General features: G+C 53.6%; 8 protein-coding genes across 8 annotated transcripts; 5 read left to right on the top strand and 3 right to left on the bottom strand.

Annotated features, from left to right (window-relative positions):
- Positions 1-369: 369 nt before the first annotated feature.
- BDW47DRAFT_120119 (serine hydrolase domain-containing protein) lies at positions 370-1,647 on the top strand (the record flags this gene model as incomplete). The annotated part of the gene is made up of 3 exons (XM_024815446.1): positions 370-466; positions 518-1,395; positions 1,459-1,647. The coding sequence occupies 3 exons, from the start codon at positions 370-372 to the stop codon at positions 1,645-1,647; spliced, it is 1,164 nt and encodes a 387-aa protein (XP_024668778.1).
- Positions 1,648-1,654: 7 nt separating this feature from the next.
- On the bottom strand, positions 1,655-3,800 carry BDW47DRAFT_111627 (LLM class flavin-dependent oxidoreductase). The gene is made up of 8 exons (XM_024813989.1): positions 3,502-3,800; positions 3,290-3,430; positions 3,030-3,240; positions 2,965-2,977; positions 2,855-2,914; positions 2,248-2,804; positions 2,013-2,190; positions 1,655-1,960 (listed from the first exon to the last, which is right to left on the bottom strand). Exons 1-8 carry the CDS (start codon positions 3,554-3,556, stop codon positions 1,733-1,735), a joined length of 1,443 nt encoding a protein of 480 aa, XP_024668777.1. The 5' UTR covers positions 3,557-3,800; the 3' UTR covers positions 1,655-1,732.
- Positions 3,801-4,623: 823 nt separating this feature from the next.
- BDW47DRAFT_134076 (sodium:solute symporter family protein) lies at positions 4,624-7,317 on the top strand (the record flags this gene model as incomplete). The annotated part of the gene is made up of 11 exons (XM_024818008.1): positions 4,624-4,729; positions 4,783-4,846; positions 4,896-4,953; positions 4,999-5,285; positions 5,339-5,422; positions 5,468-5,654; positions 5,703-5,753; positions 5,802-5,972; positions 6,024-6,342; positions 6,398-6,939; positions 7,000-7,317. The coding sequence occupies 11 exons, from the start codon at positions 4,624-4,626 to the stop codon at positions 7,222-7,224; spliced, it is 2,094 nt and encodes a 697-aa protein (XP_024668776.1). The 3' UTR covers positions 7,225-7,317.
- A 2,834-nt stretch (positions 7,318-10,151) lies between these two features.
- On the top strand, positions 10,152-11,082 carry BDW47DRAFT_128787 (uncharacterized protein; the record flags this gene model as incomplete). The annotated part of the gene is made up of 2 exons (XM_024816904.1): positions 10,152-10,944; positions 10,994-11,082. 2 exons carry the CDS (start codon positions 10,152-10,154, stop codon positions 11,080-11,082), a joined length of 882 nt encoding a protein of 293 aa, XP_024668775.1.
- A 921-nt stretch (positions 11,083-12,003) lies between these two features.
- On the bottom strand, positions 12,004-14,042 carry BDW47DRAFT_134075 (GMC family oxidoreductase; the record flags this gene model as incomplete). The annotated part of the gene is made up of 6 exons (XM_024818007.1): positions 12,004-12,053; positions 12,102-12,603; positions 12,653-12,983; positions 13,032-13,583; positions 13,650-13,679; positions 13,726-14,042. 6 exons carry the CDS (start codon positions 14,040-14,042, stop codon positions 12,004-12,006), a joined length of 1,782 nt encoding a protein of 593 aa, XP_024668774.1.
- Positions 14,043-15,315: 1,273 nt separating this feature from the next.
- On the top strand, positions 15,316-17,220 carry BDW47DRAFT_111621 (sterol desaturase family protein). Its single transcript, XM_024813988.1, has one exon. It carries the CDS (start codon positions 16,006-16,008, stop codon positions 17,050-17,052), a length of 1,047 nt encoding a protein of 348 aa, XP_024668773.1. The 5' UTR covers positions 15,316-16,005; the 3' UTR covers positions 17,053-17,220.
- A 1,828-nt stretch (positions 17,221-19,048) lies between these two features.
- Positions 19,049-20,782, top strand: BDW47DRAFT_120114 (putative general amidase; the record flags this gene model as incomplete). The annotated part of the gene is made up of 3 exons (XM_024815445.1): positions 19,049-20,467; positions 20,541-20,625; positions 20,670-20,782. 3 exons carry the CDS (start codon positions 19,049-19,051, stop codon positions 20,780-20,782), a joined length of 1,617 nt encoding a protein of 538 aa, XP_024668772.1.
- Positions 20,783-20,904: 122 nt separating this feature from the next.
- BDW47DRAFT_134069 (putative glycosyl hydrolase) lies at positions 20,905-23,435 on the bottom strand (the record flags this gene model as incomplete). The annotated part of the gene is made up of 2 exons (XM_024818006.1): positions 22,360-23,435; positions 20,905-22,305 (listed from the first exon to the last, which is right to left on the bottom strand). Exons 1-2 carry the CDS (start codon positions 23,425-23,427, stop codon positions 20,905-20,907), a joined length of 2,469 nt encoding a protein of 822 aa, XP_024668771.1. The 5' UTR covers positions 23,428-23,435.
- Between the last annotated feature and the right edge of the window lie 731 nt (positions 23,436-24,166).

The following is a 24,166-nucleotide window of genomic DNA, read 5'->3' as shown; positions in this document are numbered from 1 at the left end:
TTGGGATGGATCTCCGATGGACGCCCATATCAAAACACGAGATCAAACATCCACTATCACTAGACCGTCTCGTATATACGACCGTTGAATGTAACCTCCCTTACCGATTGAGGCCATCCCCACGGCGGCAACACCCGCCACCGGAAATAGGGGCGGGGAAGCAGAGTACATAAACAATGATCAGGAACGTCGCAGGGAATAGATAATTTGCAGTGATCAGCCAAGTATAACATCACCATGCGTCTAGCCAAATCTCTCCTCCTCGGAGGTCTCCTACCACAGATTGGCGCCGCCACCCGCCATGCAGACGATACCTTGCACCCCGGGACGCCCGAATCGGTCGGTCTTCTCCCGGAGGCCCTAAAGGATATGCAGAAGAACATCTCGGCGTATGAGAAACCAGCCAACTATGGGGACTCTACGGACGGTGAAGTCCGGCCCATCCAGCCGTCAACCGCTGTTATCGGTGAGTATGCCTTCACAGTAGATGGGTAGAGGCCATGCTCATTCACCCCAGTCGGCCACGACAACACCATCGTATCGCATTTCGCGTCCGGTCAGATGCTGCTATACGCAGACATCGATGGCACGAAACTCCCCGAGTCGGAGCAGATCCAAGCCGAGCCAGACACCATCTACGACATGGCCAGCCTCACCAAGATCTTCACCACGATAGCAGCCTTGCGCCAGCTCGACGCAGGCACTGTCGCCCTCGACGCACCCGTCGCCTCCTACCTGCCGGGTTTTGCAGCAAACGGCAAGGAAGACATCACCCTCCAGATGCTTCTCACTCACACGTCGGGCTTTCCCGCCGACCCAGATCCCCCGCTGTACGACAAAGCATACAAGACGGTTGAGGACCGCAAGGCTGCCGTGGTCAATCACACCCTGACTGACACCCCGGGGTCGACATTCCTCTACTCAGACCTCAACTTCATGACGGTCGGCATTCTCCTTGAAACTGTGACTAGCAAAGGTCTCGACGAGCTCGTCAACGAGTATACCGCCCCGCTGGGCATGCGCGACACCTTCTTCAACCGAGGTAACGTCGAGGGCTCCGCCTTCGCTCCGTATCCCCGGGTCGCGGCCCAGGAATTCCAACCCGATGACGTCATGGGTCGCGCCCAGCCCGTCCGCGGCGTCGTCCACGATGAGAACGCCTGGTCGCTGGAGGGCGTGTCGGGCCATGCGGGCTTGTTTTCCACGGTCGCCGATACGGCCATCTTCTGCCAGATGATCCTGAATGGTGGTTCGTATGGGGGTTTCGAGGCGCTGAAGCCTGACACCGTTGATCTGCTGTTTAAGAACTTTAATGAGCGCTTTGAAGGCGATGAGCATGGGTTGGGTTTCGAGCTCAATCAGTACTATACTGCTGGTCCGATGGCTAGTTTGGAGGTTCGTCATCTATTTCACCCCGAGTGTTGGGTTTGTGGTGGGCGGCGCTAATGGAATTGACAGACGGCGAGTCATACAGGCTTCACCGGCACGACGCTCGTTATCGACCGCCCGACAAACACGTTCTTCCTGCTATTCGCAAACCGTGTCCATCCAGACCGAAATTGGTCATCGAACAATATTGCCCGAAAGGCGCTGGGCTACTGGGTTGCCAAGGCACTGGGGAGAAAGGTAGATTTTCCATCTATGTAATTTGTAACTACATATATCCGTCTCAGGAACATCTCCGGGCAATGTACAGGGTCATCGTCATCTCATAACAAAATTCATCGTCCGTTCAGTTGCTCGGAACAGGCGCGTCGGCCGCGTCAACCCCCGCGTTCCAGCGGTACTTGGACGCAGGGTGGTCCGCCGGCGGGCCACTCTGTCCAGGTCGCTGGAACAAGTTCTCGCGATAGGTGCCCTTGGGCGCGGCGTAGTCGTCCCAGAAGAGACCGCGACGGCGCAGCTCGGGAATCAACAGCTCGATAACGTCGATGAACGTGCCGGGTTTGATCGCGTATGCCTGGTTGGGTTAGCGTTGTGTTCTATTGCGTAGATATGAAGGGAATACGTACCAAGTTGAAGCCGTCAATGTCGGCTTCGTTCACCCACCGCTCCATCACGTCCGCCACTTGTTGCGGCGTGCCGACGGGCGTCGCGCCTAGCCCTCCGACCGTGATGTGCTGACCCACTGTGCTCTTGGTCCATTTAGCGTGGCCAGGCTCAGCCTTGGACCATCCTTCGACCGCAGACCTACGCTTGTTAGCTTCTTTCACTATAGATCGCGACAGTGAGCAAAAGGAGACCCACCGGATCGCATTGCTCTGCACGTTCCGCAGCTCCTCGTCCTCGGCGTACGTGTCGAGATCAATCCCCGTCCACCCTCCAAACAGCGCCAGCGCCCCGTCGATGGACCCCAAACTCCGGAAGTACTTGAACTTCTCGACGGCTTCCTCCTCCGTCTTGCCTAGAATCGGGCACAGCAGCGCCAGGAACTTGATGCTCTTGGGGTCGCGACCGAACTCGGTCTTCGCCAGCTCGCGGATCTCCGCCACGTTCTTGGCCACCGAGGCGGGGCTCATGCCTGCCACGAAGATTGCTTCCGCGTGTTGCGCCGCGAACGTCTTGCCCGCCTTGGAGGTGCCTGCTTGCAGGATGACGGGCGTGCGCTGTGGGCTGGGCTGGCAGATGTGGGGGCCCGGCACGTTGAAGTATTTCCCTTCGTGGTTGATTTCCCGCACACGAGCCGGGTCGGTGTAGATTCCCTTCTCGCGGTCGAGGACGACGGCGTCAGATCGCCAGGACGATTCCCACAGCTTGTAGGCAACTTTGACGTATTCCTCTGCGACGGCGTAGCGGTCGTCGTGCTGCATGGTGTTAACCAAATAGTTAACGAGGGAGGGTGAGAAGGGCTAACCTGGGGGAGTTGCGCGTAGCCGAGGTTTTTGGCGGCGGAGTCGAGGTAGCCTGTCACAATCTGTCCCTGTCAGTGGAGCTCACGGTCGTCCCTTGTTATAAGTAACTTACGTTCCATCCGACACTGTGATGCAAGATTAGTATACACCTATTGAAGAAGGGCATGGGATACATACCGTCCCTTGGTCAGATGATCCACCGTGGACAGACGTCGAGCCAGGTGGTAGGGTTGCTCATATGTCGTCGTGACGGTCACGCCAAAGCCAATGCTCTTTGTGACAGCCGCCATGGCCGGAATAACCGACATGGGCTCGTTGACCGGCCACTGGGCGCCGGAGACCGTGGCGGGGCCCTGGTTCCTGGGGCCCTTGTATACATCATAACAGCCTGGCGGGTCAGCATGCAAACCACAAGTCGGGTCGACAGGTACACATACCCAGAACATCGGCAATGAAGATGCCGTGAAACTTGGCTTTTTCCAGCATCTGCGCTAGCTCGGTCCAGTGCTCGATGTCGTTGAACCGGTGCGACTCATCCTCGGGGTGCCGCCACAGTCCGGGCGACTGGTGGCCACTACCTGGATGTTGTGAGCTTGGTCTGACTCAGGAAAAAGCTGGGTCCTGTATCCAAAGAAGGCGGAGTACGAACACATTTCCACAAAGGCATTGAGGATGAGCGACTTCTTCGGGGCTGACTCGGCCATGGTGATGTGGCTGAGGATGCGCGGAATCGATTGATTGCGTATCGCAGGCTAAAATCACGAATCGAGTCCCTTCGATCTTGTGGAGGCAGTCTAATAGAATACTTGGACAATAGCAGGAGATCAGAAAGACTAGTTTGTTCTTCCAATCGGGGAGAGGAGGGGGAGGGCTGAGTAGGTGGGAAATAGGATACTATGTATGACACTGTGGCCAAGCGTCTATCGCCCGAGAGATGCAGTATACCCGACTGGCATCAGCGTGGGACGCGATGACGCGATGCAGGGATGCGCAAATCGGTAGAGCTGGAGACGCCGCAGGACGTGGATCTGGCGGTGGTGGTTCGCTCGTTGATGAAGATCTTCCCCGTCCCGTCACCCACCCGCCTTATCACGCAATCACTCCCCTCTGGTTGGTATCCGCAAACTCACGCACCTCACATTCGCGACCGAAATGAGATATATGGATTCCCAATAATAGGGGAGAAGTTTGAGATCAAATGCCAAGGAGAGAAATTGGCCAGGGTACAGGTGGATGGTGCATATTGCTAGTACCGTGAGTCTAAGTCGCAGTACAGGACCTAGTACCCGCAAAGTGTCTGGTTTCGCAGCCAGATGACATTTCGACCCCATCACAGCTATAATTCTGTTCAAATTCGAGGTTTCTCTCATTTCACTTCCAATGACTTCATCCTGGATCTTGCTTATCTATGATGTCCGGGATCGACCCCCCAGCGAGCATGAAGAATGTAGCAGAGGCCCGTGAACCGGGTTCCTGGGTAGAAGCACCTCATTCATATAGTCCATCATATCATTGCGGGGCGGTCTGACCAGCCTATGACAGCTACCAAAGAATAAGCTTGTCCAGGGGATCAATCCTTGCAGCGTAGGGTCCCTGTGCGTCGCTGTGGTTTAGTCCTGCGTGCCTAGGGGTGTGCCTGATTTATTTAACTGGATGATATCCACCCGGCGTCCAGAAGCTTGGCTTAGGTAGCTACCAGTTAATATCACTCTTGCTTTGGTATTTGGTGTGTCTTTAGTGGTCGGTAATCTCATCACGTCTTTCATCCAGTATGGTTGACCTCCAAGCGCGGAGTAGCAGTGGCACCGTGCAGCCGCCGCTCTCCCAGGCTGTCGGATATGTCATTGTGGTCATCGTCGGTTTGGTCATCGCCTTTGGTAAGTTTTCTTGTCAATGTTGTCAGTGGGCAGCAAATCACTGACATTTCCAGCGATGATGTTGGTGACGCGGTTCCTCAAGCAGACCGCTGGAGAGGACAATAGCAAAACAGAAATGTATGGCTTTTCTTAGCGCTCTGTGGGCGACATCATTGACATGGATCAGGTTCATGACTGCAAATCGGTCGGTTCGAAGGGGACTCACTGCTTCGGCAGTCATATCGGTATGTCATCTCCTCAATATTCCGTTATCCCGCTCACCTCTGTAGTCATGGCTTTGGACAACAGCCCTGCTAGGATCGTCTTTCGTCGGATACGATTATGGTTTGTCGGGTCCATTTTGGTTCGCTGCCGGGTGCAGCCCCATGATCGTGTTTTTCGCCTTGCTCGGAATCTCCTGCAAGCGCAAGATCCCCGAGGCTCATACGTCGCTCGAGGTGGTTCGCATCCGATATGGGCGAGCCGCACACATTGTATACATGGCGTTGTGTCTGGTCAACAACATCTTCGCGTGCGCCAACATGTTGTTGGGTGCCGCTGCCGTCATCTCCGCCATGTGAGTGAATGCGGGAGCTTGGTCACGACACCTTTGCTAACCCGAATTCATAGGACCGGGATGCATGTCATCGCAGCAACCTTCCTGCTTCCTCTTGGTGTTACGGTCTATACATTTGTGGGAGGCATTAAGGCGACGTGAGTATCTCTCCCCCTGTCTACATATCAGTACTAACGAGCCAGGTTTTTGACGGACTACTTCCACACGGCCATTATCCTGATCATCGCCTGCTATTTTTCCATCAAGGCCTTTACATACGAGGAGATCGGATCCATCGAGGGTCTCTACAACCTAGTGGTTACAGCAGCCCAGCACCATCCCGTGTCCGGAAACCCTCAAGGATCGTATCTGACCATGACATCTAAGGGGGTGAGTCGTCCCACCACAGACCTTACGTCCAGTACCTAACGTTCCCAGGGAATCCTGTTTGGTATCCTCCACATCTGCTCCAATTTCGGCCTCGTCATCGTGAGTTTGCTCCACCTTCGCAGTCCATAATCTCTCTGACCATCCCAGATGGACACTAGTTACTTCATCAAGGCCTTCGCCGCTGGGCCGTCCTCCGTCGTGCCGGGATACACCATCGGTGGCATCGCCTACTTCGCCATCCCCTGGGCCCTGGGCACCATCATGAGCTCCGTTGCAGTTGGGCTTGAGAGTCATCCCAGCTTCCCTACCTATCCCCGAGTTAGTCCTTTTCCAGGCCTTTGTCGGATCCAATTGCTTATGTTTCCATAGCGAATGACGTCGAGCGAAGTCAGTGGCGGCCTGGTCTTGCCGTACGCCGCCATGGCAATCGCTGGTAAAGGAGGCGCCGCGGCCGTGCTCCTCATGACCTTCATGGCCGTCACCTCCACACTCTCCGCCCAAGTCATCGCCGTCAGTTCTATCCTCAGTTTCGACGTCTACCGAGAGTACTTTAACCGCAACGCTACCGACCGCCAGATCATCCGCGCCAGCCACTGCGGTGTTATCTTCTTCGCCGCTTTCTCGGCCGGTTTCAGCACTATGCTTCACTACGTTGGCGTCAACCTCGGCTGGACCCTATACATGCTCGGTAAGTGCACTACCAGGATCGCCACGCTGATCCAAAACTAACCAGGCTTGTCTAGGCGTTGTAACCTGCCCCGGCGTCTTCCCAATGGCATTCACCATCCTCTGGCGCCGCCAAAGCAAACCAGCCGCCATCCTCGCTCCCGTCATGGGCTTCGCCACCGGTATCGCCGTCTGGCTGGGCACAGCACACCACTTCGCGGGCTCGGTCTCCGTAGCCGCCACCGGTGAGATTCTCCCATGTGTCTACGGTACTGTCGCATCTGCCTGCTCCCCCATCCTCTACTCCGTCGTCATCACCGCCATCCGACCCCAGAACTACGACTGGACCGAGTTCAGCAAGGAGAAACTTGCCCTCGAGAATCTCGACGCGAACCTCACTACTGTGCACCACGAACACAAGGAGACGGCGTCCTCGGTCCCCTCTTCGGATGCTGGTGATCGTTTGGAAGATGGCCCCCAGGCGCAGGCTTTACTCGAGGCCAAGGACTTGAAGCGGTGGGGTCGCATTGCTGCGTTTTGGTCCATTGCCACGTTCCTGGGTCATTGGGTTATATGGCCGCTGCCTATGTATGGCTCAAAATATGTGTTTGAACGGAAGGTATGTCTACATCATCATTGTTGTTATTATCACTGGACAGGTCAACTAACTGTCCAATAGTTCTTCGCCGCGTGGGTCGTCGTCTCTATCATCTGGCTGTGGTTGACCATGCTCATCGCCATCTTCTACCCTGTTATCGACGGCGGGTTCCAGCAGATTGCCGAGACTTACCGTGTGTGGAGGAGTGGTGCTGGGGTGCAGCAGAAGCAGACGGTCGACGATTCTTCTTCCCCGTCTCTTAGTGAAGCGGCTCCAGAGGGTCTGAAGGGTGAGGGGCAGAATTGATCTTCCGTATTGATATATACATGCTTTCCTTTTTCTTGTTGATGGTTTGTTTTTGTGATATCCATTGTGAATTGCTAGAGCGTTGAATGTTTTTGCCTGCTTGTGATGTGTTCAGTTGAACGTTAGGTCTAATACAGGGCTTTCCTACCAATGGAGAGTGGTGGTTCTCGTTCTCTTGAGATAGGATCAAATTGTCGAATGTGCGTATGTCATCATCTCATAGTCTGGCACAGCCTTTACCCTACGCCCGTTGATCCACATGTCTCCGTTTTACTATTCCGGATGAAGGGACTACTGCGATGAGGAGACCGTGAGATGGAATTGGGCATAAGTGAGTCTTATTGTGTGATGCTGTGCAAGTCCAAACATTTTCATTGTGGGTGACTGGAAACGCCTGTCCCACCAGCCTGTGATAAATCCTCGATTCTTAATTTTAGGGAAGAATAAGATTGACTGTTCTATAGATAAGACCCACTTGGGTCCGTAGAACATTTGTTTAGATTGTGATTTGGCCCTGCTGGTCCTGCTAAAAATTCTGAAGTCGATTCCTCGCAGCAGCAGTCCTATGTAGAGAGTATAATGATGGATTGGGACGTCAATATTTTGGAAGCTAGCTCGTTGATCAGGGAGATGGTTGGAATGCTCTGAACTCCTCACGAGTTTCCCACACTTGTACGGGCGGAGTCTGGGACAGACAACAGCGGCCTGACAAATTCGACAGTGGCCTGCATCTCGTTCGTCTACGAAGTTCATCCCCACATTGTGGGCTAGGTTCCGTAGCGTGGATGCTTCAACAGAGAGCAGTTGCGCAAAGAATCATGGATACTTGAAGTATTCCCCGAATATCCTCCATGTCCCTCTATGGTCCAGTGTTCCATCTTGACCGGAAACTGAGACCTTCCTTGAATATATGAGAGGTGTGGATTCATGAGTGGCTCGAAGGGATACCGTGATCCAGGTACTGTGACCAGGGGCGCGCTATGGGGTCTATTCTCTGGACTCGGTATTATTTGTTCTATATATTGACTCAGGTAAATGGCACAGGCCGTGGTTAATCCCCGATACTACGGGCCTTCTATCACATAGATCTATTTGCCCATACCCATACTCCGTTCCTAATCTTCTCACCGCTACGTCGCTGCATTCCGCCCGCGAATGATAATGCTATTTGACATGGCCCCCTCGTGGTGCTGAGGTGAAGTATTCCACCGTACACGCTGGCCCCTATGGGTTCATACTGATACCTCACTATTCCTTCTTACCCTTTCAGTCTATTCTCCTAGACCCCAGCATTGCTATATCACCTCTTTAATAAGCAATACGTCCTTCAGACTGTTTTCCCACCCCTGATGACGGTGGATAAGTGGGTCGTGCGCGCCTGTTAAGACCAGGAAGACGGGTATTTGCTTCAGTCCTGTTGCTAGGGGATAACACGGTATGTCTGTGTCTTCTCGGTCTCCCAAAAGTGCCACATATTCATATTGATCCACGACGGGAGGGATTCTTTCCCGGTCCATCGGGCTACCCGGAAGTTCGACTGATTTCGGTCCCAACATTTGGATGCAGATCATCGGATCTAATCCGTTGCCGACAGGTACACTTGGCCCGGATGCCAAGGAGGATCTTTCTGGATCTTATACACCAAGCATTGGAGTTGGATTTAGGGACCGGACATGATGGGAATGGAACCAGGATTAGGGTCCTCGTGGTCACCTGCCCGCAGGACCCTGGACATCAACACTGACCAATAGATCATCCAAATACTTCAAAGTAGCTATTTATGCTCTAGAGTATGTTTGACTGGTAACTGTACTATTTCACTGTGCGCTATATTTACACACAGCGTCGGCAGATGTTTTCCTAACCCTCTCATTCCGCAATCCTATTCTAGTTCAAAGTACATATCGGGGACGAGCCTTGTTTTCGGATGGCTGCGAAAGCCATGGCAGCGTGCCTCCTTGAAGGTTGCAACCGTGTGCGCTCTTGTGTTAGATTAGAAGTCTTATAACCATTATTTCGACCGTGTGTTCAATAAACGAAATAGAATATAGAAATGGAATAGGATAGGTGACTGAAAAATGAACGCTTGTTCATTTCCCTTTTCAATAAATTCCAGCCCTTTAGCCCTTTGTTTAACAACATCTAGAATGGTTATTCTGACTGTCCGTAGATCGATACATAAGCTCGCCATATAGCCACAAAATAAATACTACCAACACCTCATAATAGACCCAAGGGACAAGAAAATTTCCCATCGATCCCTGCACAGACAACCTGTCGATCCCTGCGTTATTTGACTACGGCCCATGGTGATCGTCATTCAGTCACCCGCTGTGGGCCACGGTCACCGTCCATCGTGGCATGAGATGTGACATCCCAATTCCCCCATCAGCGAACCACACTATTAACTACCCGACTAGTCCCTCCTACCGGTGCTTATTCTGGTCGACCCTGTCGATCATCCATGGTGAACATCTCATGTTCAATTCAGTGGCCTTCATTGGACTGTTTGGTACTGATCGCCCGCATATCCCCTGCCCCTTGGACTTGCAGCTTGCAGTAGCTTCTATATCTTATTTTCTTCCATTCTTCTTCTTGTTGTTTTCTTTCTGCTAATTCCCATCATGCTTTTGGACTGTGTCATTACAACTATCTTCTGGATGGTCAACGCCTTCCTCGATGACATCCTTTGATTTGATACACCCCCTCCTTCCCACGCGATGAGAGCCCGCTCGCTGTTTTTATTTGCTGTTTCCCTCACCCCAGTCACCTCATGGACCGTGGACTCGTCCTGTGGCTCAGCCCACAAGCAAGGTGGTATGCTCAGGTCGCTAGTTTCAACTTGGAGACAATCAACCTCTTACTAAACCTACTAATATTGACCTGTAGACAATCATGCTCTTATCCACCGCGGCATGGACCAAACCATGAGCATGGCCCAGAGCGCCCTAGCCACCCTCCACGCCCTCAAACACACAACAGCCCCGTCAATCCAACACCAAGGTCAGCTCGATCTCTTGAATAAGGTGTTCGCCCCCCTCGTATCGCACCCGCATCATCATCACCTCCCCCATGTCGCACACGACCATCCCGTTTACCACGCGATGGAGGCCCTCTTCGGTAGCATTGCCGCATTACGAAACCCCTCTGCAAACCACAAGATTCCCCCTATTAAGGTTTACTGCGATTTCGCGCGCATCCACGAAGATCACCTTTGCCATGGTCGCGCCGCCCCCGGTATCGCCTGCGACACTCACCTCGAGAGGGAGTTCCCTATCAGCCCTCTCTATACCGAGTGCCGGACCGGACCCTCGTCCCTCCCGGTTCTACCGGCCGAAGCATTCGGCCATGCGTCCCCACACCACCATGATAAGCACATCCCTGTTCAGATATGCAGGGATTATCTCGATCGGATTAAGGCGCTCCCGGAAGGAAACTTTGTTAGTCCGCCTGCCATCTTCAATATCTCTCAAACTCCTGACAAGATCATTTACATTCAGGTTGATACTACCCCCCGTCAACTGGTCATGCAGCCATCCGCCATCGACAGACGGATCTTCAGCCACAGACCCAGCCAAAACATCCCCCCGTATTTTGACCTAGCCCTGCTCCGCGAGCTGGTGACCGTCGTCCAGCGAGAAACCGGGCCGTGGGCTGGGAACGACTCCGTGTCGGCTCCGGCCACGATCACCCCTGACTCACTCGTGGATTTCACTCTAGGTAGGTTCGCCTCCCTTATCACCCGGACATTAAGTCTAACGACCACAAGGTTCCGTGCTCCTTCAGGCGGAGGATAATTTCCTAGCAAAGCAGCGTCATTCTAAAATGACATTCCTATCGCGACGTTTTCATGGGTGATCTGGTATGATAGTCGGGGTTTCGTCCCATGTAGGTGAGCCTATATGTGCCGAAAAGTACTCGGCCCCACGCTCAGGCTTCTTGTTCGACCGTTCCGTCATCAGTCACCGGTTCCACCAGCTGTGCGTTCACCTTAGCTGGGTGGGATTGCTTCTCACCGCGAGTATTTGTGGTAGAAGCATACCCGCTACAGGTAAATAGTCAATGGCTGATCATTCCCAATCTATACTGTGCACGTCGTGCCTCAACATGGGAAGCGGAATTGTTTCCCGCAATATTCCCGTGTGTACAAAAAAATCAATTTCATAGAATAATCATAATGTCTAATTGCATTGTCTACAGAGGGTATGTGTTGTATTGCACTCTGGGTTCATTAAATATATCACTAGTCAATAAGACTAAATATAACTAGCCAGCTTACCTGTTTGACAATTTGAGACACCCCTATCTAAACCGTGTTGCAAGGAATTACCCCTCGGCGACAGATAATACTATCAGATTTCTTTGCTTCGCAGGGAAGGGACCCTTACGCTCTTCATGCCCTCAAGGCCTATACTGGATGTTGAGATATCGGTAATATCAAGCCCGACCAAGTCCGAATTCGGTATCTTGGTGCAGAGGTTGAGATATACAGATAAGCTAGGGCTCTCGGTGCCCCTGTAGGGTTTGTATCTAACACTAGTCTTGGTCAACCACTCGCCGCTACACCCCGCTTCCCTACACGATTCTCTACAGGCGTACATTGTGATAATCAACCATGCTTGATTCAAATAACAACGACTCCCTCTGCTCTCCCCTCCAAAATCATACAGTATAAATCTATTACATCCACAAACACGGTTCCGTCCACTGGCCGCAGCCTAATTATACAAATTTCCCCCCACTCCGTTCCGGTCCACATCCTCCCAGTCAACAAGCCTCTCATCGCCGACTCTGGATAATCGCATCGGAGATCTTCTCCGCCAACATATCTATCTCTCCATCAACACATGTACATCCGTTAAATTGGGGAAACTTACAAACAACCGACGATGGATGTCCTGGGGGCAGGAGGGGAAACGCACTGGCATCGACCACCCGCAACCCCTGCACCCCGAAGACACGCGCCTGATGGTCCACCACGGCCATGGGATCGCTCGACACGCCCATCTTGCACGTGCAGGACGCATGCCATATCGGGCTCATCGTGTTCCGGATGTACTCCAAAATCTCCTCATCTGATTGGACATCACTCCCCGGATAGTACTCTGCGCCGTCCAAGACGCCCGCCATGGGTGCACTCTCAAAGAACTGGCGCGTGCGCTTGAAGATCGCCACGGCCAGCTCCTGGTCCGCGGGGTCTGTCAGCCAGTTGGGGTTGATCTCCGGCAAGTCGGCAGTGTCAGCCGATCGCAACGTCACATTGCCGCGTGAGAAGGGGGTCAGGAGTGTGCCCAGGATGCTGGCGTAATTGTGTCCGTCTCTGGGTTGATTCAGGAAGAAGTCCGCGCTGTTCCCGACAAACCCGGATCCGGTGAGATACTGCTCGGTTGTCAGTCTGCGGGTCATCGGGCCAGTTTCACCAACTTACCTCGGCCTCGGGCCAGTCGGGGGCGAATTGCTCCGTCAAATCCTCTCGCGTCCGGTTCGATAGCCCACCCCGCACACTGTCAGGTAGGTTCTCAAAGGCAATGTAGTCGCTGTTTTGGTTGGTGAGCATACCGACCTGGGAAAAGGCCCACTTGAGTGCCTCCCTCACGAGCGCCACCAGATTGTTGAGGATCGTGTTGATAGTGCTGACCCGCACGCGGTAGTTGACCGTCAGGTAGATGTGATCCCACATGTTCTGTCCGACTCCGGGGAGATCAACACGCAGTCCTATTCCATGGGTCCGTAGAGTCGCGGCGGGACCAACGCCTGACCTTTCCATTGTTAGCAACGTTCTTTCGGTGATAGAGATAAACACCTACACCATGAGCAGCTGTGGCGACTGAAATGCCCCTGCTGAGAGGATCACCTCGCGGGTAGCCTGTAGAGTAAATGGCTTCCCCAACAATCCCTGGACGACCACCCCAGTGGCTCTGTTGTCACGGTCCAGCACCACCCGTTTGGCCAGAAAATTGGAATACACTGTCAGAGAGAAGGATTGGAGAGTCGCCAGGAACGACGCCTGAGAGCTACTGCGAGTTTGCCATCGTGCGTTCAATGTCATACTGCAGAACTGACCTCCCATGTTCGTCCCAGTGTTGAAGTCTTGCGTGTGCTGAATTCCAATTGCACCAAAGCCCCGTTGCGCCCACGTGGAGAAGGGAGACGCGTAGTTTGGGTACGAGACCTCCAGTGGCCCGCCATGAGGGTCATACCCGTCCGGGTTGTAGCTGGTGGTGGCGTTGCGCAATCGTTTCCTGGTGCTGGGAGGCGTGAAATGGACGCTGCGCTTGAAGTACGGCAACACCTGATCGAAGGTATAACTACTATCATTGACAGCGCTGGCCCATTGCTCCATGGCGCCTCGTGAGGGTCTAGAGATCCACCATTGTCAGATATTGCGGCCCTTCCTCTTGGGTGGGCCCCCTATCCCCACCTACCGCTGGTATATCATCAAATTCATCGCAGATCTGTTTTGGTCAGTCGCTGTCCTTGTGTCGGTACATTGGCACATACGATCCCCCGAGACATTTCCCCCTTGCGTAATGGAGGGATCGTCCATTGACCCCTTCTTGATTCTCCGCCACGAACCCCCAGTCGATCGCCGATCGAACGTGTGGACTGGTTCCGATATACAAGGTCGCAGCTGCTGGGATAGCCTCTAGGGATTGGGCCTGGTAAAGACCCCCGGCTTCGACCAGGGCGACTCGGAACCCACGCTGCGCCAGTCGGGTGGCCACCACATTACCAGCAGTACCGCCTCCCACCACGATGTATTCAAAGGTCTGTTTAGGCGCAAGCAATCTGCCGTCCAACGGGATCGCGGCGCCCATGGCGATGACAACCATGTGGAGCAGTGTGAGCAGGACGCTGCACGCCATCTGCAGGGTATTAGTCCAATGCATATATGCTTGACGGTGTGCCCTCACATTGGCTGGGGTAATAACGACAAGCTCACTGATGGGACTATAGAAGTGTGTATTAGCTGTAGCTTTAAAATGGATTGTGACTCGAATGGAATGTGAGGCGCGTCAGTGATGGTCAACACCGCTCCCACTGCCGTTTCGTTTTATCCTCGAGTTGTCAGTCCTCGCAGCAGGAGCGATGGTTTATATTTTTCATTTTTCATAGCAACATTGACAGTCGCAGATCTGCATTTGGTTCTAACCCAGGTTGTGGCTTCCTTGGATCCAGTACAGTAAGGTTCAGGTCTATACGCAAGGGCGGCAGTTCAAGGGGGAAAGACCGATAATATCTAATATTATTTCAAGCGTGTCCGATAAAGATGCACAGTTTGGGACAATCTCGAGTCGGGGGGTGTCCATTTCTACCGTATTGTGCAGTACACTCTGTAAGTTTGTTGGAGGACAGACAATTATATAGAGGGTGTTTACGTGGTCACTATGTCGCGTGTGTGAGAACCACGCTCTGTACTAAGAGAAATATATATCCCCCGAAAGGGATTGTTTATACTTGACACATTTTAAGACGTAACCTTCAAACAATAAACCAGCGACATGATTTTAGCTAATATAAAACACCCTTCTCCAGAAGTAATTATTCAGGTCCCATACTATGTTATCGGTCCACGGACAAACAAGCGCTACAACACAGAAGCCTGAGGCATCAGTCCAGTTGGACCGACCCTTTAAGATGAGCATACAAACCCTCATGATGATTACTACTAACGATGTCTCCACATATACTGCCTCTGACCATTTACTGCCAAATGACGGTGCCAATGCTTGTTGTCCTGTTCGCTCGCTGATATGGAAAGTGGAGCCGGACGGAGTTGTTGTTTCTGCAGGACCAAGCTCCTTCACATGGTCGGGAAAATAAGCATCTAACAACTCCTTCTTGATGCTGCCTTGTCTGATGCGATTCGACAACGTTGAGGCGAACTATCTGGTTGACAACCACGAGCGAGACTAGTGAAGAGAGCAAGTCTTCGCAGAGCATTCCCGAAAAGGGAAATTAGGGCTTAACCCACGTCCATCCTTACTCCATCCATCTTAGACGGTTTGCGCGCGCGAAGAGACTTTTCTCGATCCCAACAATCGTCCATCGCAACCATTACTCTTTGAAGTATGGTCCACGTGGGCCATTCCCGCACATCCTACCAATTCGGTGGATTGAATGGAATTTCTGGTCGTCAATACGGTGTTATGTCGCTGCCTGCAGCGAGACGGGACGGAACGATGGCCAGATATACTCCCTGGTCATAAGAGACAAATGAATATGATATCATGGTCTTTCTAACGGTACTGGGACGGATCGTCTCTGCAGGCGATCATAATCGTGACGGTGTTAAGACGAGCCAACCCAAGGAGGGGCGACGAACAGGCAATCTGGGGACAACATCTGGACTAAGACGGACTAAGGGGCCCATCCACCAGTCATATTGTGAACCCACAGCCGGAAACTCAGTGCGGGGCTCGTCGTGGCTTGACATCATGAGGCCGGTGGATACAGCTCTCCACTGGCTGCGATGCGGATGGCCTCGCCCCCCAGGACCCGGACAGTGATCTGCAGGCTAGAGACCAGACGAAACCCGACCACGACGCTGTGCCCAGAATGATCCAATGATTATCATCGGGAATGATTCATAACGTTCCGACAAATGGTTCTGGGGATGGTTCACATGGGCCGAGCGCGGGCCCATCCGACCAGGATAGATATAAACCCCTGGTCCTGGATGCCTGTGTCACACTCGCCCCACGGGTTAATTGTCACCAAAATCACCACCCAGTCACCCATCATAACGGAGAAAGTACCATCTAACTCCAGTCTTCCACCATGAGCGTCCAAGGGAACCCCAAGGACTCGATGAAGTCGACGTGGCGCCGCCAGGACCGCGGCGACTGGACCATCTTCCACTGGTTCTACGAGCTGCTGGGCATCCATCCGGTCTCGTTGGATAAAGAGGTCCCCGTCCACAGCAAAGACGAAAAGGTGCCCTACACCCCGGAGTGGCAGCTGCACCGCTGGGTGATCGTCCATTCCGCCATCCCCCTGATCCTCCACCACTTCTACACCGTCTACACCGGCCACAATCTGAGTCCCTTCGCCGCTTTTGTCTTCTACTCGGCGGCCTTCAAGCTCATCGCCATCCACGAACTGCATGCCCTGCGACGTATTGGCCATAAGCTCGGATTCCTTGACGGCGATCTCCACGAGCGGGACGGCGTGCCCGACGTGGGCGTCGCCAAGGTCGTCCACTCACTGATCTCCACCTCCTCCATCCGGCCCATCTTCACCGTCCTCCTCAGCTACCGCTCTAGCCATTCCCCCGCCGACATGGCCTGGGGCTGGCTGCCCCTCGAGGCCGGCCTCTACGGCATTATCCTTGACTTCTGGTTCTACTGGTATCACCGCCTGATGCACGATGTCGACGCCCTGTGGAAGTACCACCGCACCCACCACCTCACCAAGCACCCTAACCCGCTCTTGACCCTCTACGCCGACTTTGAGCAGGAGTTTTTCGACATTGCCGGAATCCCGCTCATGACCTACTTTACCATGAAGCTCATGGGTATGCCCATGGGTTTCTACGAGTGGTGGGTCTGCCACCAGTACGTCGTTTTTGCCGAACTCGCCGGGCACAGTGGACTGCGCCTGCACAGTGTTCCTCCCAATACCCTCAGCTGGGCCCTGCGCCTGTTCAACGCGGAACTGATCATCGAGGACCACGACCTTCACCACCGCAAGGGTTGGAAGAGCAGCGCCAACTACGGCAAGCAGACCCGTCTGTGGGATCGGTTGTTCGGAACCTGTCGAGACCGTGTCGAATGCACGCCAGATAATATCGACTGGGATCACAAGGTTGACATGCCTCTTTTCTGAGAGAGTGAACGAAGTAAGCGATGTGGACGATGATGGATACAGATTGTACAGATGGCCTGGTCCACGGTGTGGATGCCAGGTCATGGAACGTGAGATGGTAAACACATGATTTCCCGGCGTTATTTTCTTTGCGTTGAATCCGCCAGCCGGATTTGCTGGTAGAGTATTATGTAGACATGATATCATGTATATAGCACATCCTTTTGATTGTATAGAATGTTCCTCTTGAGTACGTCTTAGCTGGAATGGGCTTCTTATGTCTTACTCTTGCGATGTGCAGTTTATAGACGATAGTTTATAGCAGAGGTATCGGCCGGAGAGATCAATCCTACCTCGCCACCCACATCCCTTTAATGCTAAACCGTCTTTGACTAGTCTCGATCAGAGAATGGAGTCAAATTATGTAGATGGTAATCGATACCTCTGGGCCTTTTAGGTAACCAAGAACGGCCTGGAAGTTACATGTAAGCCACTGAAAGCCGTGAAAACGACGACCATATACCTATACCCGCATTGAACACAGGTGGGTTTTGCATGAACTAAGGTCAACACCCTCATGCCGTACAAATCATCCTCGAACCTGTCTGCTGCCTATGACCCGCTCAAGGACCTCCAACACTCTTTCTACCCTTTCGGGAAGGAGATGCGAACAGCCGAGTTCACCACTACTGACTATGGTGTGCACCGCGGGACTCGGACAGGCTAGCAATGACTGGAACCTGGTGATCTTGAGGAAACGCCAGCACGTACTATAGACGGCCTCTGTGCCCTGGGTTTTTTTTTAGGTTGGTGGATCTACTGATCCTTACGGCGAGGAACTCGTCCAGGCTGAGTTCGCAAAAGATGCCAATACGAGATACCTCGTGATACTCTCGATGCTGTTACCTCAGGTCATGTTGCGGATATTGACTTCTGATGGCGCATTTCGTTGTTTTGTGAATGATTCTTCACGTGCCAATGTAGAGAGTAAAGTGTCTGGTCTCAAGGCCGGTCCACTGGCCCAATCGTGATAGGAGTCAGCCACGCATATCCTCGCTCGACCCATTACGAGGCAGGGCACCCGCAACGCCCGCCTCAGTTGTCAAATTGCCCTGAAATAGACGCGTCCACGGAGAATAGGGACGCTGCCCAGACGGTGGAACTCAATCTGAGGGGCGTTTCGCAGCGACTTTTAGTTCCCAAGAATATCAGGAAATCTTTCGTCACCTGACCAACCCAGGCATAACTTCTTCCTGTGCTTTTGCGCCTCCAAACTTTAGTCCTCACTTATCTTCCTTACTATCTCCCACTCCTAGACGGCATCGATCATTTCGAACATGTTTTTCTCAGAAGTATCATTGTCGGCCACGTCAAAATGGCCTCGCATTTGGTGAGGCTTGTTCTGTCCCGAATAAAACAGTCACTGTGCCAGATTGACTCATGTGAGCTATTTGCCGCCAGTGGCAAATTTCAACATATCTAATGGCGCTCCCAATGGTCCTTCAAATTACTGACCTGGTTAGCTATAGGTATACTCGCCGAGTAGGCTGATATTGGGCCATCTGACAGGTGTATCTTGCAGTCGCAAGAGCGCCATAGTCATTCCCTGTTTCTACTGCACCTTCGATCACAAGATCTGCACCTCAATACCCCAGGCCATGGAAAGAACCACAAGAAGTGATAGTATTGATATCTCGGAAGAATAGGTCTCCTGGATGAAGACATTGGCTAACCAGCAAATTCCGCACTGCCACTCGTTTGAGACGAGCTTCATGCTAGCCTCACACATAAACGCCATGCGAGACAAGAAAATGGCGGCGGACAGCTGTAGCTTTCTATTCGTTGTTGATATGTCGAGTGAGACCAAGTGTTTGGCCCCGCTTCTTGCGGGACCGGCCCCTCACTGTCTATCGATGTCCGCTGCGGGGAAGCCGAGGCCATAAATATACCCGGGCTTATTTTATCAGTCCAGTCCACAGATTACAACATCTTCATCTCTCACTCACCAGTCTACACCATGACGATGAATACTTGGGAACAAAAGGCCCAGGCGAAACAAGCCGCCGCCGCAGCTAAGATCCCCGCCGAATGGCTTCTGCCCGAGAAACTGCTCCAAGAGTTGGAACAGCAAGGCCCCGCAGTCAGCGTGCTCGGTGTCCCCCGCGAATGCGGTTTGCTGACCCAGCGCGAACTCGACATCACCGAGACTGTCGATGCGACGGCCCTGCTGGCACGTCTAGCATCGCGCGAGCTGACTTCCTCCGAAGTCACCATCGCCTTCTGCAAACGCGCCGCGATTGCCCAGCAGCTCACAGGTTGTCTGACCGAAACGTTCTTCGACATCGCCATCCAGCGCGCCAAGGAGGTGGACGATCACCTCGCTACCACTGGGAACCTCATCGGCCCGTTCCACGGCCTACCCATCAGTTTGAAGGAGAACTTGAACGTCAACGGTGTGCCGACCTGTCTCGGCTACATCTCCTTCCTCGACCACCCCGCGAAGACCACCAATTCGGCGCTTGTCGATATCCTCCTCGCCGCCGGCGCCGTCCTCTATGTCAAGACTAACATCCCCCAGACGATGATGACCGCTGACTCCCACAACAATGTCTTCGGCCGCGTCCTCAACCCCCACCGTCGAAACCTGACAGCCGGTGGTAGCTCTGGCGGCGAGGGTGCCCTAATCGCCCTCCGTGGCTCCCTCCTCGGCGTCGGCACCGATATTGGCGGTTCCATCCGCATCCCAGCCCTCTGCTGCGGTCTCGCTGGCTTCAAGCCCACTGTCGGCCGCATCCCCACCGCCGGACAGGCGATCGCAGGGCGTCCTGGATTGACGGGGATTCTCACCGTCGCGGGCCCCTTGTGCCACTCCATGCGCGACGCCGAGCTCTTCGTCCAGACGGTCCTCAACGCCCACCCCGAAGACCTCGACGACGCCGCTCTCGGGATCCCGTGGCAACAAACTCCCACCCAACCAGTTCTCACCATTGGTCTCCTCCCCGAGGATCCCAACTATCCGCTACACCCTCCCATGCGGCGCACTCTCGCCGAGGCGGCCTCCAAACTTCAAGCCGCAGGACACAAGCTCGTCGACCTTACCGGGAAGATTCCTCCGCTGAGTAAATCTACCAGCATCGCCTGGCGCCTGTTTCAAATGGACCCGGACAAGACACAGGTCAAGAACATCCTTGATGGCGGAGAGCCATTCATCCCGTCCCTCAAATTCACCTATAACCTGGTGGGAACGGACGCCGAGCCAACCCTGCGCGAGCTGTATGATTTGAACGTGGCGCGGGCCCAGTTCATAGCCGATATGCGTCATGTTTATCTGGAGAACGGACTGGACGTTATTCTCGGTCCTGCGTTCCAGAGCTGCGCTCCGCCACACGATGCCTTCGGTCTGCCGGTTTATACCACGTTGTCAAATCTGTTGGATGTATGTGACTTTCCTTCTTTCCTTCTGTCCTTTTCGCCCTCCTCCACATTGGTAACGATACTAATTTATTTAGTACCCCGCGTGTATAGTCCCATTCGGCCGCGCGAAGGAGGCCGACGACGCCACTTTTGTACGAGATGTTAAATACGTCCCAGAATGTAAGTAGCCCATCCACACCTGGTAACCCAACTGACGACACTAGACCATCCCAACGAAGTTGAAGGCGCTCCCTGCCACGTGCAGTTGATTGCGCGCAGAATGAAGGATGAAGCCTTGTTGCGGTATGCACAGACGGTGGAGAAAGTGTTGGCATGAGTGTGCAAGTGTAGTTGGTTTACTCATCTGATACCATTAAACCACGATTATGAAGCAACAACATCATGGCATTTCACGAACACAGCTACTGCACAAAGCTCCAATTAGACTCTCAGCATCTATCAACTATGCCCAATAACATTCTTATCCATGTTCCCCCCAGACAGCTCCACCTCCCACTGGTCACTAATAAACTCCACTGTCACAGTGTATCTCTCACGAGGTAGCAGCGTGACGTAATTATCCGACCAGTATACAGGCGCGATCTCCTGGTGCGACTCGGGGTCCACTGCCGTCAGCCGGAGGAAGAACGCGGGCGTATCCGCCTTGTTCTCCAGAGTGACCTGCACCTTTGTCGACTTGTCCCTATGCTCACCCGGCAGCGGAGCCGCTTTTGCCGTCACTTCCGCGCGGGGGAGCTTGCTCAGCGCTTGCATGTTGATGTATTTTGTGACGGGCGTCACGTAGTAGGTGGAATTGTCCCAGTCGAGAACGTCGTTGTCGGCTGTCACCCAGTATACGTTTCTGCTGAGATTGGTGTCCGTAGTGGTGTCCTTCAGGACGAGCCTGAGGAACCCCACGTCTTTGAGTTCTTCTATTTCTGGAATTTTCGTTACTTGCTTCGAGGAGAGAGGGGCCGTGTCTGCGGTGGCGTTCTTCGACACGATGGTTTTCCCCTTCGTATTGACGAGGTCGATTGTGACTGTGCGCGGTCCTTGCTTGTCCACGCTGTGATTGATGATGTGCACCGTCCGTTCCTTGTAGTCATACGCTACGTGTTCCGTGCGGCCGCCCATCTTCGCCCCGAAATACGACCCCGCCGGCCGCAGGTAGTAGTCGAAGAGCTGCCAGTGCAGGCTTGGCCACGCGCCGTTCAACATCCAGTAGATGAGCCCCGTGGCTGGTTTCTTGGCGCCCTGCCTCGCGGCGTAGGCTTCAAACTGCGAGCGCGTCGCTTCGTAGTCCATTATCTGCGCCTTGAGGAGGTAGTCTTCGAGGCTGGTTGGGGCCCCGTACCGCGCGTACAGCGCGTCGTTGTAGATCGCCCGGTTGGCGAACTTCGACCTCTCCTTCGACATGTGGTACAGGTCTTTGTGAGGCTCCTTCCACAGGTCCTCCAGGTCGGCCTCCGACAGGAATTCCTTGAGACTGCCGAGCTCGGGTGTGCCGACGCCTGACCCCAACTCGGAGCCAAACCCGAACGCCGCGCCAAGCTGGTCCTCGTACCAGTAGTTCGGAGGTACCCAGTCGTAAGGCCCCTCCATTTTCATCCCCGACGGACCAAGTTGTTTGGGGAAGCCCCGTTTGCTGGCCGATGCGATGATTGGGTTGGGCCAGTTCATGCCATCCAGGACGTCCACGAACATGGCGGTCGCGCGATCATCGGGCCAGAAGTCTGATGCGACGAGGAAACATAACATCGAGGCGTGGGCCTGCATCATCTGGGCCTCGTGCTCCATAGCGTCCTGTGCGATTGCGTAGTCTTTGTCAATCCACAGGTCGCCCGACCCCTCGTCATTGTGCTGTCCAAATTAGCGCGTCACCAGTAATCTACCACTGAAAATGGGCAGGCTCACCTTCCATCCCTCCCATTTAGTGCAGCACTCCCACCCAGCCATTACCATGAGTCCCATGTTGTCAGCCAGGTCGTACAGCTCGGGGTGCTCCTGTTTGCCCTCCAGGCGCACCGTATTGAGTCCCATATCCAGCATGTATTGGAAGATCGTTCGCACACGCTCGAGATCGAATCGCAAGAACATGTCGGGCGTATATCCCGCTCCCCGAACATGAAACTTGTAACCATTTACGGTGAACGACGTGTCGTCATGTTTGTTGAGATTAGATGCGACGTGACGAATGCCGAAGTTAGTAGGCTCTGCCTTGTCCGAAATCTCGCCATCCGCCAGGGAGACGTTCAGATGAACGGTGTACAGAGGCTGGCTGCCCCATGTGGCAGGCCACCATACTCGTGGGTTGTTTAGGGGCACAGTGATTTTGATCGTGGTTTTCCCCCTGCTGTCCAGCTCAACATCATGGGACAGAGGGACAATTTGCGATCCATCGTCAGATTGGATTGTGCCCTGCATGACTCCATGAGTGGGGGTGTCTGCGTGATTCGTAAGGTCGGCGATCACATCAACAGTGACCTCCTCAGTGCCCAGCTTAATGAAGTCGGTTGTGACGCGCACGGGAGACATAGATATGGTACCGGTGTGCTGCACTTCCATGCTTCGCCAGACCCCCGTCCCATTGTCGGGGGGATACGGATTCCAGTCCTCGAAGCTCTGTGCAAAGTCGCGAACATAGCTGGTAGGATACGCTTGCACCAGGAATGCGTTCGGTCCAGACTTGATGAGACCCGTAATGTCGTAGCGATGGCCACCGTATGAGCCTTGATGCAACTTACTAGCAACCACTTGCTCTCCATTGAGGTATATATCGGCCTTCGAAGTGATGCCGTGAGTGACGAGGAAGACGTGCTGTCCTTTGGCGGGTTTCTCAAGCGTGATCTCTTCACGGTACAGCCAGGGGACTTGGAAATCCGACACGTCGATCTTATCCAAGTTATTGGAGAAGAATATCTCCTTCTCCCCGTAAGCTTTACTCTCCAGCATTCCAGCCATCACGGTTCCTCGGGGTCCCATGCGATGCCATCCCCTGATGTTTGCGCCGGGCAATGAAAGATCACTGATGTTTTGGGATACCTGGGCGCTGGATTGAATATGCCATCCTGGAATAGTGGTCACGCCCTGAGTTGAAAGCGCGGCCCCAACCCCAACCACCACCCCCAGGGATGAAAGGAGCGATCGGATATTCATCATGAACCAAATGGCGCGACTGTGCAGTGGCGGGTCTGTGAGAGTTGGGGTAGTGGCCAGCCTATATACTCCGTATTTAGATAGTTTCGCCTCTGGGACTCGGCGATCTCGCCAAATCACTGGATTCCGTCGGGGAATTAATTATCGTTGAATACGCTCTCAAACAACACGATTGTAGCCGGGGTTACATCGTGGCCAGCGTGCGGGATGGCTAGGTGCAGGGATCTCAAGTGCAGCTACAACCCTGTCGATCATCATCAGGTCGGCGGCTGTTGGAGAAGCTGGCTTGTTTAGTTCCCAGGCAGTTCATGGAACCGACGACAAATTCGAATTTCCATGGCCACGATTGGTGTCGATGTTCGTGGTACCGGGATATTTCCGCCGAATCAAACACCGACTAATTCAGCATGCAGACTGAGCCACAGTGTCGTGAACGATGCCGGAGCCGGCCGGTCAATTGGTAACCTAGGATATCGACAACCCGGGACGGACGGACTACTAGTATTAAACTCAACACGCGCCCGCAGGATCTGGGACGACCTTCGAAGATTCAAAATCCTCCCAT

The sequence above is a fragment of the Aspergillus candidus genome (genome assembly GCF_002847045.1).
Source record: "Aspergillus candidus strain CBS 102.13 unplaced genomic scaffold BDW47scaffold_57, whole genome shotgun sequence".
Taxonomy (NCBI): domain Eukaryota; kingdom Fungi; phylum Ascomycota; class Eurotiomycetes; order Eurotiales; family Aspergillaceae; genus Aspergillus; species Aspergillus candidus.
This window is presented reverse-complemented; position numbering and strand designations above follow the sequence as displayed.

Bases quoted from the DNA above. Each gene is read 5' to 3' on its own strand.
- BDW47DRAFT_111627 (XM_024813989.1), bottom strand. From the start codon at position 3,556: ATGGCCGAGTCAGCCCCGAAGAAGTCGCTCATCCTCAATGCCTTTGTG. The intron at 3,431-3,501 runs GTTCGTACTCCG...CACAACATCCAG, and splicing joins CAATGCCTTTGTGGAAATGT to GTAGTGGCCACCAGTCGCCC. The intron at 2,191-2,247 runs GTGGGTCTCCTT...TAACAAGCGTAG, and splicing joins GTGCAGAGCAATGCGATCCG to GTCTGCGGTCGAAGGATGGT.
- BDW47DRAFT_111621 (XM_024813988.1), top strand. From the start codon at position 16,006: ATGAGCGTCCAAGGGAACCCCAAGGACTCGATGAAGTCGACGTGGCGC.